General features: G+C 31.3%; 1 protein-coding gene across 2 annotated transcripts in view; it reads left to right on the forward strand.

Annotated features, from left to right (window-relative positions):
• The first annotated feature begins 2,640 nt into the window (after positions 1-2,640).
• Positions 2,641-14,361, forward strand: part of LOC107164272 (uncharacterized) — a 62,171-nt gene continuing 50,450 nt past the window's right edge. For both annotated transcript variants that reach the window (XM_089228431.1, XM_089228432.1), the window contains exons 1-2: positions 2,641-3,267; positions 11,259-11,652. In XM_089228431.1, the coding sequence (XP_089084557.1) occupies positions 11,292-11,652 (361 nt within the window). In that variant the 5' untranslated portion in view covers positions 2,641-3,267; positions 11,259-11,291. The remainder of the gene's footprint in view (positions 3,268-11,258; positions 11,653-14,361) is intronic.

Consider the following 14,361-nt stretch of genomic DNA (forward strand, 5'->3'; position numbering starts at 1 on the left):
TTACATCATATATATATATATATATATATATATATATATATATATATATATATATGTATACCGCAAGTCCCGTAGTGTGTGTAGAAAAACGCCAGAAACTCCGAAAAGACTTATAAAAAAAAATTCCCATAGGTATACTCTACACGTGCGGTATACTAAACGGAATGCCGCGCATAAAACAAAATATATTTACCCGACAACCTGCATATAACCATATTATTATAACACGAACCGCATTATAATATATTGGACACCTGCAGCTACATATACCTATATAATATGTATTTATTTCTAGTATAACAAGAAAATGACTACATATGATATGATGGTGTAAAAGAACATGGAAATATATTACTTAGTTAGGGAGAGCACCTGGATTCGTTAAATAAGAGTCCTTATTATAGTTAGTGGTATAGAAAAGTAAAGAAAAAATTAAAATTAAAATATATGATAATGATAAACGATGAATTTGCATGTGAAATTGTCTGTGTTAAAAACTTAAAATTAAACACTAGATGTCATTATGCAAAATGTGAGACGATATTATGTATTATGTACAATAAAACAATAATAACTACGATAATTAAAATATGAAATTTAATTTTGTATAATGTATATCATACCTATATGTAAATATTGTAAATGCATATCATCCAGCAGTTATATATTCGAAATTATGTTTATCTAAAACGTATATATATAATTGACATTATATAATCACATTGTGTATATAAGTATAATATGTATATGTGTAATAAACACGGAAAAACTACTAGTTAGAATAACAAAATTCTACATATTCCTACATTTTTGTTTAGGAAAACCAAATTTTGAAAATAATGTTTATAATAATTTTATAACATAAACAGATACGTTAGTTATATATTTAAAACCATAAAGAAATTTGAGGAATCAATCATGAAGTCCAATCACACATTTTTAGGAAAATATTAAGTTTAGTTGAAAGTATATTTTTAACTTGAAAACACTAAAACAGTATGTATTTTGATGCACATCTGTAGGGCGTTATCAACAGTGAGCGTTGAGCAGTGAACACCATACCTACAGCATCAGTTATTTTTTTTTTTTTTAACTAACTATTTATATACATTAGCCATTAGGTATATTAAACCTATAGGTATCTAGAAATATATAAAACCTAAAATAAAATCGTAATAATTAAGATTTTTGAAGTTGTGTTCAGCTGTCATAATAAAATAATAAGTTAAAATTATTTTACTTGATCTGCATCATGCACCTAACCGATTTTGTCTATTTTTCTAACCACCTTAAAATATTGATTCAATTATTTGGCATACCTACATTATATATACTTATAGATTGGTATAGTATTATCAGGTGTGCCTATCATATAGCTTAGCATTTTTCTACACTATATATACGTTAATATATAAAATTACAAATATATATAATTGCTAGGTGGGAGAATTATAAATTACTGTCAATATAACATAATCAGCTATTCTACCTCCACTGCATGCCATTACACATGTTAAAAAATCTGGCAGATTTAGAAAATTTCGTGAAAGATTAATTCCGAAACTCGAGTTATGTAATATGCTATAATAGGTATCTATAATCTATATCTATAAACTATATCTAGTATCTACTTACTATTATAATGGATTTATAACTAATATTCAACATTTAATTCCCAAAACCAAAAAATAGTTGTAAATTTAATATCATTGTAGACGTACCTAGATCAATAGATCACTATAATGAGTAAAATGATTAAAAAAATTCTGATATTTCGTTTGACGGGTCATCAAACACGTCGTAATTTGTAATTTCTAAGTCAACATCCAAATATTATAACATATATTGGTACATTTACCTAATTTAAATATCTATTTATCGGTTTAAATATACGTACCTCCTACTTATTTAGTTCTGTATACCTACTGCAGCGTGTATATACATAGGTACCAACTGAAAACTGAGCATATTCTATTGCTGTATAGTCGAGTATATGTATATATACATAATGTATAATATATATGTATATTCTATATATACATAGAATGATATACACCAAATTCCTGTATGATATATAAATAATAATAATATCGGTATATATTATATAATATATAAGTACACACCGCGACTACTGCTTTTTTTTGGGAGTTGGGTGGGTATATATGAAAAAAGCATAAGTACGAAAAAACGCTCAGTAATAACGTTTCTTCCTTGGTGTGCCGAATATAGGGTATAATGGGTAAAAATATTATATACCTAAATACCTATATATATACATAATGTATAGTCATAGTGCTGCAGTTGGCGTGGACCTGCAGTGGCGGGCTGGTGTGGGTCGTAGGGTACGTGTGGGGTGGGTAAGAGGGCTAGAGAGTGCGCGAGTGAGCGTAAGTAGCGTGTGTGTGCGTTTTTTTTCCGTTTCGTTACGTTTTGTTTTCCTCTTTGGGTTTTTTTCTTTTTTTTTTTTTCGTTTCCCCTGTTTTACTGGCCTGCCTCTCCGCCGGACCGTTTCGGAGGCTCGACCAATGGGCGATCAGGAGGGCGTGGCGACGCGGGCGGGGCTCGGGCGCCTGGCCGACGCGGCGCACCAAGAGTGGGGGTGGAGGGTCTGCAGCGGGCCGTGGGCACGGACGAGCCGCACGACGCCGCGCCGTTCAGTTCAATGTTCGACACCGGTTGTGATCGCGTACCATGTGAGAAATATTTTTTTTCCGTTCCGCCGTCCGTCCGCGCTCTCTCGACATCGGTTCACCGTAACCGCACCACAACTGTACCTAATCTTAATAATAATATCTTATCGGCTGCATAAACCGTCTCACGGGCGACAACGATATCATAATAATATTATAGTATTTGCCTACTGATATTTTGAGTATTTTGCCACCGCGAGGTCACCGCTGCCGTTCGTGTACACGCCTGCGTGCAGCCTGTTCCGAAGAACAGTTTCGAACAATTTCGCCGGTATTCTAAGGTAAATTTACAGTTTCTCGCGTACTTATCGATTTCGCGCGTGCGCCGTCTGCACTTGGTGCAGTGTATAAAATATTATTGTTACGCCACAACGCTTGTGCGGTTCGTCGTATTCGTCGTCGTCGTCCGATTTTCGGTTGAAAACTTTTTTCTTCCAAAGTGATATCGTGATTTCCATGAGCACATGTCATCGATCGACTTGACTCATCGCTGCAGCAGTGTTCATCGTGTCATGAAGTTAGCACGTCAAATCGCCCTTTGCTAGGATTTGTATACACACCGAAATAAACGTGAAATGTAAGTTTAAAAATTAATTCAAAGTATATAGTATATAGGTAGGTCGTAGGTAGTCTATAGCATTAATTATTGAACACTTAAGGTCGAAAATATTGTTATTAGTATTATTTTGTCATTTGTGCTGTATACAAGTTCTTTCAGTATCGGCCGCAAGTCGCGAACACTCGATCTGTAGGTATAATGTTTTTTTTTTAAATTTAAAATCACTATAAACACTAAATCATTATCACTGCTATAGGAAATTTATACCCACTGAAGTAAACGTGAAGTGTAGGTTAAAAAATTAATTTAAAATAAATATTATTATATAACTTCGTCTTAGCCACACACACACATATATATATATAATATAGGAAGGTAGTCTATATAATTTATGCCACGCTTAAGGTCGAATAGTTTAGTGATATTTTGTGCTGTATATAAGTTCTCAATATAATTTACTGCCTGAGAGCACTCTGTTTAATATTTTTAATCCGATTTTTTTTTTTTAAATTTAAAATTACTACGATTGTTAGGACACAATATTGATGTGAAAGAGTGTAAAAAATGTGTAAGCTGAAAATTATAATATTTAACTTTGTTTTTATGCCTTCGACATGAACAGCCTATATGATTTATATTACACTTGCGTAGAATATAGTTTACTTTGGTGCTATACCTCATGATATAAGTGCCATCCAAAAACTCAGTAAAGTTCTTACATCAGATTTTTTTAATATTTAAAAATATATTTTTTTTATATATATACATAATTCTCAGATATTTTTCTAAATGATATTTAGGTATATCAATAACTATGCCACACCAATTAGCTAGTAAACCTTAACCTGCTATTACAGTGGTGGCAAATAAATCATTTTTGATTAAAAAAACTGTTTAAGTATATTTACAGTATAGTTGCAACCAATATACATAATAATAATATAGTTTGGTACAGATTTATTAATTTTATTTTTATTTCAGTGAATCTTTCATATTTTTATAGTTATCGTGCATAATATATATTGTTATAGACAAAACACATTTTTTTAAATATTATTTTACAAGACTATGTGCAAACATATTTTTACAATTAATTGAAATATAGATACTTGCACTGTAATTATTATTGGGAAATAATATATATTATTATAATAAAACCATTAAATGTGGGTATGAGCAACATTTCAATAAAATTAATATTATCAGATAAATAGGTAGGTAAAATATATTTTACATATTATGATATCAAAGTATATTTCGATAATATATTCTGTTGCAATCATTTTTTGTATGCAACGATTACAAAATGTTTGCTATTTAATTATTTTTCTCAAATTACTAATGTATATAAATAAATATATGGTATTTCTTCAAATAATTATGTTTGTGGATGAAATGTTAATTTTATATCTAAAAATTTTTATTAAACAGACAAATACAATATTATGCATTGATAGTCACTCAATTATCTTATAAATCATTTAAATGTACAATACTATAGAAGAAAATATTTAATGAGATCATTGAATGCTGAAACTAAGAAATATAAAAGAAAATAATATTTTGAACAGTAAAATTTGGTGCTATTATATTTATTTTATACATAATTATACATAATTAATTTTCAAAAGAAATCATAATATTATGCTTAATTAGTGTTAAAAACGTTTACATACTCGTAATTGTATAATTAAATAGAATTTAAATTTACCAAACAGTTATAACAACAATAGTATTGATATACATAAAATAGTATATATTTTATTTGTTACAAAATAATTAAATTAATTAGAATTTGGAATAAAATTAAACGTTTAGTTGAACGGCACATAAATGTACTGCTTTTATGCATCTCACAATTACAATCTATTTCATATTACCTATGTTAATAAATAATTAAAAATATTCAAATGCGAATTTATTTTTATTTAATTATTTAATTTTTTCTAAAAAAAATTGATGATTATCAACACCATAATTATCAGCTTTATTTCATTTTTCGAGATACGTTTTCTTGTATTGGACAATAATTTTTTATCGTCCAATTAAAATAATAATAATGGTTACGAAAATGTTGTGTGTTAGATTTGAATAAACTAATTAACTGCCGTTTTAAGGTTTTAAGGTTTTTATTTTTTATATACATATCAATAATGAATAAAGTCTATGCATAAATTATAATTCGTGTTATTCCGTTAGTGTATATTAGTGCCACACTTCTCGCGTATAAACAATACGAATTGTAAATGTACTTAATACAGTTTAAGAGGTTTCTTTAAATAAAAAAATACTAACAAAAAGCACCCTTTTCATAAAAAAAGTCCCAATATTATACAATAGAACATAATTGATCTTTGTTTGTATATAACTCGTATAAGTAAGTACAATAGTTCAAGTATACTTACATCTTAAGAGTCGAATTAATCGAAATATATAAAAGTTGTTTTAACTCATCATGGAATACACTAAGTTTAAGATGATTCAGAAATATTTCTAACAGTATTTTTGCTTTAAGGTTTAAGACTTAAATGTTTTTTAATCATAAATAAAAACTTTCCATACGCGTGTTATTTTCATTATTTACTTATTTATTTTTCATATATAGTAGGTATCCAAAATAATTAAAAGTCTTACTGTCTATTTGTTGATTAAAAAACGAAACACAAAAATAAATAAAATCTCGTAATCAAATATTTTTCAATTATTTAGTAGGTACATATATTCAATCATTGTTATAGATATAATTAAATTACTCATTTATATAGTTACAAACATATAATATTATAAATTTAAAATACATCTCCGTCGCTGGAAAATAAATGCCCAATTCTACATCGACTATAATGTGTTAAAAATTCGAAAATTTAAAAACCCGTGTTTATAATAATAATATCAGATGACTATAAAAATGACGATAAAAGCATATCTTTTATGGGTATATAATTAATTTAACGAGGATGCCTCCAATTATTTATTTGTTTATCAATAATTATTATAATTCTTATTTTGTAAGCACACTGCACTTTTTGAGAATTTTACTGATATAATATTTAAATTTAATAAAACTATAACTGCAAGTTTACGAAATCTATATTATTTTTTTCAACCATTCAATGTTAAAAAAGAAGTTTAGGTTCAACACACTTGGTTATTCTAAAATTTATCAAATTACCTATTATTGTATAATATGTATAAGATTCTAAGGTTACGTATAAATTTAATATCTATCTATCTACCCGAATTGTTTTAGCATAAATATAATTATATCATTTAATTACATATCTTTATTTTCTAATAAAAAGCAAATAAAAAAAAAATTACATATCTGCAGCAGATTTAAATTCCTATTTCATCATGATAGGCAGTATAGGCACCTATATATAGTATATATTTATTGGTACTTAGCACTTAGCTATTTATCTAAAACTATGTACTTTTTGTTAATTTCTATTCATAATTAATTATAAATCTAAAATTGACACTATATTCTAACGATCAGTATTCGCTAGATCATAGGTGCGTCCAACATAGTATACCTATTATTATATTACATTATGTTGTGTCGTATTAAAATGTATATAATACATACTAGGTATAGGTGTACAGTGTGATTTTTTAAATATTTTCATCCCCATTTTTCCCTTTACTTGTACATTTGTTCAAATTCTGTTTTTTAGAATTCTTAAGTAGACTTGAAGACAATATTTTAAAAATTCTGACATTTTCATACTACTAAGGAGTGCCCTGTGGTGATACCAACTTCTATTTTTATTTGAACGAGAATTCCCTTTTTTTACTGAAAATTATTAAGCAAATAATTTTTTTGAAACTTTTGATGTATCCAAATCAAAATTCTAATTAGTAGTTTCTGTGTTAATAAAATGTTTATACTAAGAATAAGTAATAATCCTTATAAATGGTTTTGTAAAAATAAAAAATAAATGCAATGTTAGATGTAGTATTCATTATACTTGGACCATTTTTATACAAATTATTCATATCTATAAGTCAATTGTAATTGCTAATTTTTTCAAATTGTCTAAGCACCCGTTACTACACTTCACCCATTACTATAGACATGTTATCCTTAAAACACAAAGTTACTTATACTTGCATTTTGATTTAGATACATCACAATTCTCAAAAAAAAAAAAAAAAACAGTTTATTAATATAAAAAATAAAAAAGGTAGGTTTCTATTTGAAAAACTGAAATTGTTATTGTATTATACAGGATTATCCTTAAGTGGAACAATGTCAATGGTCTTCAAGAGTAAATACAAATTCCAAAAATCTGAATTTCAATATGTGTAAAATTTAACCATGAAAATAGAATTTGCATGCTTAAAAAACCACCCGTCTATCCAAATTAAATAAAAAAGTTTTGTTTTTCTATCGAACGGTTTTTGTTGCTGTAAGCGTTTACACTTAATAGTCTTAACATAATATATATATATATATATATACAGTTTGTACCTATATCTTACCTATTTGTATGTATATATTGACAATATATATATAGCACAATAATTCACAGTGGTGGTCCCTCAAAATTAAACTCTGTAGTATAATACAATTTATGCAATATCATGCACACACACACACACACACACACACACACACACACACACACACACACATTTATACGTATATAACCAACATAACCGTGTATAATACAATACGTATTTGCCCCATGTAGCGTCGATGCTTTTCATGTATTTAATAGCTATATTGCCCCCCTTCGTCATAACAACTGTTTATTGGTGACATCCACATAATATTTTACAGAAAATCTCCGCCAGTATAACTACGTATATATATATATATATTTATGTATATGTATCGTGTATATAAGTATTAAAGTATTAAATATACATATGTTCGGGGTGCAGCAGCCAATTACCTCCCGTTTTGCGTATATATGCATATATGTAGAATAATATGTAGGTACTATATATATGTATATAAACGCTGCATTGTAGGAGTATATACCTACTGCTGAAGCAGAAGTAGCAGCAAGCAGCTTGTACATAATAATAATATATAATATATAATATAATAAGCCGCAAGGAGTATCCCCAACAATGGTGGCTACAGGTGTCTGTCCTTATGTGGAAAGAAGATTAGCCCACTTAGCGTGCACGCTGTATACAGTATTTAGAATAAATTGCAAGAGACCTCCATAAATATTCGCAATATCTTTGTTCCGATCAGGTTTATGTTATAATATCCCTCATCGGGTACCTACCTATTTATTTTTATTTCGGACTATACGTATGATATATCTTCAGCAGTCCGTATACACACGGGTAAGCACGGGTAAGCACTATATAATAATATGATATTATTACGATCGATTATACCTAATATGCGTGTGTATGTGTATTATGTAAAAATGTGAAATACAATTCGCTAACAATCGCTCTTGTACCGCGGTATCGTCGTGTAGGTCACTCTATATACTTGTACCACTTGTACCGTATCCGTTATTGATTTTAATAATAATAATAATAATAACGATAACGATAGAAAACAATTTTCTCTTGTACATATACAATGGTTTAAAGAAGTTTGGACACGATCCTGTTTAATTACGAGTATTATTATTATTATAGAATAGTGAAAATATCATACTGTGGTGAAGCGGTTAACCAGATAGGTTTTTTGAATAATATTAACAGCAAACCTAATAGTATTTGTATTTTATACAGTCACTATATTGTTACAATTATATCGTACCAATTATAATAACAGTAATAATGTTTAAGTATACTGCAGCGATGTATTTATTATTATTATTATTAGGTATATTATAAATTATTATTATGTACATGCTCTCATCATTGTCAACGTTCGGGCGCCTGTTGTTTTCCAATTAAAATACGTAGCGGCGATTTTTTTTTTTATTATTATTATATTTTCTTATGTTGAAAATCGTGTGTTTTATCGTCTTTCCCACTGTTTTCCCATCGAACAATGGGCACCTTGAATTCCAAACACGCGCAATGATTAATGTTCTATAGAGTTCGCACTAACACACGTAAACTTACATAGGTACACACACACTTATAATATAATAATATTAAATGAATACGATTTACGTAATTTCGCGTACAAGTTAATTTACTTCACAGCAGCTATTATTAGCACAAGGTGTTTAACATGAGCATCGCATATTATATAATAATATAAATAATGTAAACGGGACGTATGACCCTCGGACGTGGTGCAGCGAATTTAATAATAATGTATTGGTAGGCACCTATTCTTATACCTATTTATAATAAAATAGTAATTGTTATAATAATAAGCGTGGGTATACAATTTAATATAGTTATCTATAAATGGTGGATTTTCGAACATTTTTGTTTTCGCATACCTACCACTTATGACAAAAAATGTAACCATTCCACATTTCAATACATATTTAACAATAATAATGCTAATTTAAGGAGATATAATGCATTTAATACACTGGTATTTAGTATCCATGTGGCTATAGTATATTTATACACGAAACATAAAATAATGATGAATCTATAACAAACATACCAAGACAAATAAAAATATTATTCTATTAATTACCTAGTACCAGCATGCAACCCCTTGCGTTCCATAAGTGGTACGCGTACCACAATTCTAAAACCCCTGTATTCTATACGAGGCTTCGACGGTTTCGTATAATATTTCGATAGCCAGCGGTTTTATACGTCATTTAACACTATGGTAGTGGATACGTTTTATTATGACCATCGTAATTAATGTAATTCGTCTGGAAAAACGTAAATTCGGCTGTTTATGCAAACTTATATATTATTATAGTTTATGTTAATATATAACATCTAACCTGAATAATGTGTAAATGGTGGTCATAATCATTCGAAGGTACTCGCATAGCATTATTTCTTTGCTAAAAAAAAAAAAAAAGAAAAAACACTTTCCTTTGACGTGTGCAGTCTTCGGTCGCGAGAGGCGTAGGGGCCGAGTGTTATAAATGCGTATCTACGCCTGCAAAATATGAAAACGAAAATGATAATTACAACGAACTCGACTGGTTGCGGTTAATTGTAATAATTACGTTATCAGATCTCGTTAACATATACAACTGGGTATAAGGTACAACACCATATTATGGATTATGGTCTGTGAATAAACGCGAGCGCGTAAATGGAACGACCTATTTAAATTTTAAATCCCGTGTAAATAGTTATAATAAATACGCGTGTTTGTTGTTATTTTTCACTCGTACTACGCATGTGCATCGCGTTTAGAAATTCACGGGGAAAGCTGAATTTTACGAGCCACCGCCGCGTCGTTCTTATGTCAGTAAACCACCAAATTTCCGGTAATTTGTGGTAAAACATGCATATTTGATTAGCTTTTCATTTTTCATATTATTATTAGTTATATTTAGATATTCCAATGTAAGTGTGGGTCCGGTGCACGCACATTATATTCCACTTGTGATTCAAAATATTATATCCACCTGCCAGTGCAGAACGTCTCTGTGAATGCCTTGGATATTTTTATCATAAATCAGCCATTTTAATTATCCATTTGCATCAATAAAATTGACGTTCCAGAAAATTAGTTTCAATCAGAAATTCAAAATATTAGGCTTATATTTTAACATGAATGTTTAGATAATATCAATCATTTTTTGGAGTTTCTTCGACGCATTTCGAAGAAAACTCAGTTGTTGAAATCCATAAAAACCAAATTTAGACTTCTGGGGATGAACCCATTATTGTCATTGAACGATTTGAACTGCAAAATTCTTATGGGAAATTAACGAGAAAAATATTATTATAATTTTCTTAGAGGTCTCCACTTTGTTTCCCAAAATTATTACGGAACGTTTGATCACGTTTCGACGAATTTTTGACAAGAGTCCTCCGACGGAATAAAACGGTTCTAAGAATAAATTAATAATAGGGTGTTGTTTATACAGCTATATCTTAATATCACAAATTGAATAATTAAATTAATTTTGTTATTTTTCTATTTTTAGCGTATCACAACCGTGCGAGCGGTTTAAAGCGGCATGGAAATGGCTGCCGGCATGGAAGTGGTCGGCGGTGCCGGAGCTCATCATCACCACCATCATCACCCGCACCACCGGAGCTGGTACGAGACGCCGGCCGGGTCGTCGTCGTCGTGCCGGGACGAGCCACTGGTGGCCGACAACATGTCAGACCACATGAACTCGTTCTTCGCCCATCACCACGTAAGCGCGCTTGACGCTCACCCTGCTGCCAGGGACTACCATCATCACCGGGCGGCGGCGGCGGCCACGGCCGCTGCAGCGGCGCCGTATCACCGCGACTCGCTCACCGTCACCGCTCGATACTATCACCAGCAGATCCACTCACCGTTCGCGCCGCCTCCGCCAACGTCTTCGCATGGTAAGTCCTCAGCACTTTTACTGCGAATATCGCTCTAGAAAAATGTATATTTTAACGTTTCAATTACAATGAAATCGAATTCTGGAATTAGTTTTTATTTTCACTTTCCCCTGTGGTTTTAATAAAACCACTTTTCTTTTAATGTTAAAGAGGGAGAAATGTACGCTTTTCAGTTGACCTACAGTGTTTCTCGCAATCGTTTATTGTAGTACCTAAACTTCAAAAAATGTGCAAAACCTCATTATTTTATTGTTACAAAAACCTGCGGTTTAATACAGGATAATATCCGTAATTGACGGATTTTTAATCGTTTCTTTGTATACATCTATATTTTGCTTGACAACAACTGCAATAATGATCTCTAGATAATATATTTCCACAATCCGATTTATCTAGTAGTCGCTGTGCGTAATTTTTGTGAAACATTCCCTATGGCTAATTTAATAATATATTTTGTAATAAGTTTATAATAATATGGTACAGACCTCTCCCTTATTATGCTGTCCGTTTTTAACGCGTCTTGTCTGCAACATAAAACGGAACTGCACTTAATGTTTTTATAGCGATTCGCGCATTTGATCGATTCGACGTGTAGACGGTAGATGTACAATGGCTTTTTGTAGCACGTCATGCTTTATATAAGTCTACTAATTATACCAGTAACACATTTAAACGATGCAATAATATTTTATTATAGATAGGACCTTGGTGCCAAAATACATTTCGAAAACTACGTAATATTTAAATATGACGTTGGAAAACCGCGAAAATATTATAATATATATTTTTTACAGTTATGAAATTTCACCCATCGCTCGCGTTGCCCACGCCCCTTGTCTTTTACTCCCTCGTAATTTATTCCTCCCGGCATGTCGACGATGCTGCAACTTCGCTATTCAATAATGCTAATATCATAATATAGGATTAACTGTATTATTATTGGTGCTGCAGTCGTCTGTCGAACCACGCACCTATTGGTATGATATATGTATATCATTACTTTTATTGCCGTATATCTATTCCTTCGCAAAAACATCAATATTAACCTCGTACAATAATCCGGCATAATATACAACACATAATGCGCTCCGTATATTATACCTCGTATTATACTGTGTATACGTTCGCGCAGTACACGATTTAACGGCCATCTCATTAATTATTAATTAATATGATGATATGTATGTAATCATATTGACCGGACATTGAGTAATTTTCAAGTGTAGAAAGTGAAACACTGTGATCCATTTTTGCTGCGGCTAACGCATACCAGCTATATATAATATATTATATATAGGTAGGTAAATACGTATTATACATATTATATAGAGTCCCGCCGGAGACTCGACTTTGGCCCACGATGATGTACACAGTCTTAAATATTGTACCACATGTATATACATAAATATGTATACCACGACCGCGTTGTCGTTTTCCACGCACGCACGCACACGCCACCCGTGGAAAACGCTTTGCCAACGTGCCGTCAAGGATTTGTATTTTATAGTGGCATAGTCATGGACGAGATAGCACACTGCAGCAGTAGGTACCTATCTATATACTCTTGATGATGGCGCTGACTCTTTACACCTGGCTGACCACCACACACAAGTCGGCTATCATTAACTCGCAATAATATAGTGAAAAACACGACGAAAAAACGACCGAGAGAAAATAATAATAATAATATATGCGTGCCGTATAATAATAATATGATGTGTTATTATAATAATATAATATTATTATGCTGCCGCACCATTGTGTGATGTATGTACACGATGATGATATGTGCAGAGCTCCGTTTGGTATTTTTTTTTTCTAAGGACACCCGATCATCAACGGCCCACTAAATTGTATACAATATATTATAATACATATACATATGGCCTATCAATGATATGTGCACCGAAATTTCGTTTCCAAAACTCTGTGTATATGATTTACTGGTGGTTTTTTCTCTTCTGTTCGTCCCTCGTCGTGTCCGACAAACACCGTTTTTAGAACATTACCAGTTATTTCTATGCATTATATACGCCAGCTAGGCCCTCCTCCGCGGTGGCCGTGCTACATTATTATATCAATATTATGTATAACGCGCGCCCATTGCAGCGTTTCATTAAACCGCTCCGCAGGCATAATTAACGGCTCGCGATCGCTTTGTGATTTCCAGATTCAGAGGTCGTTCTCGTTTCGTATCCCGTCGATTATTACTATTATTACACGTATTAAATTTTGTTTTCGCCTCCGCGGCCGTGTATGTGTGTGTGTGTTATTGTACCACCGCGGAATCGGTAATTTGTAAGCGTGTAAACCGAGAATCCGGTAAGAACCGCGTTCGGACCGTAGAATTATCCCTGGACATATAATATCTGTATAACATAGACAGGTATATCTACTGTATAGCCTACACACACCACGAGTAGTGTTGTTATTATTACCTATACTAGGATTATGTTTGTACCAGGTATATACATTATAATAAACACGATGCGTACCTAAACCTAGCTATATCATTGAACAATATTATGGTCGACCGAAAAGGATATAAATATCACATTTCGTGTACGTCACAAACGTGAAACGCGTTTAAACGCTGTGAACCAAAATATCATATTATTATAATATTAAACCTATATAATACGCGCATTGGTGTCTGCAGGTGATGGTGTTGAGCCACATTTGACCATTTTTGGTAGGCCACTCTTGGAC

Source organism: Diuraphis noxia, unplaced genomic scaffold (genome assembly GCF_037042655.1).
Source record: "Diuraphis noxia isolate RWA-SAM2 unplaced genomic scaffold, SU_Dnox_SAM2 contig0005, whole genome shotgun sequence".
NCBI lineage: Eukaryota > Metazoa > Arthropoda > Insecta > Hemiptera > Aphididae > Diuraphis > Diuraphis noxia.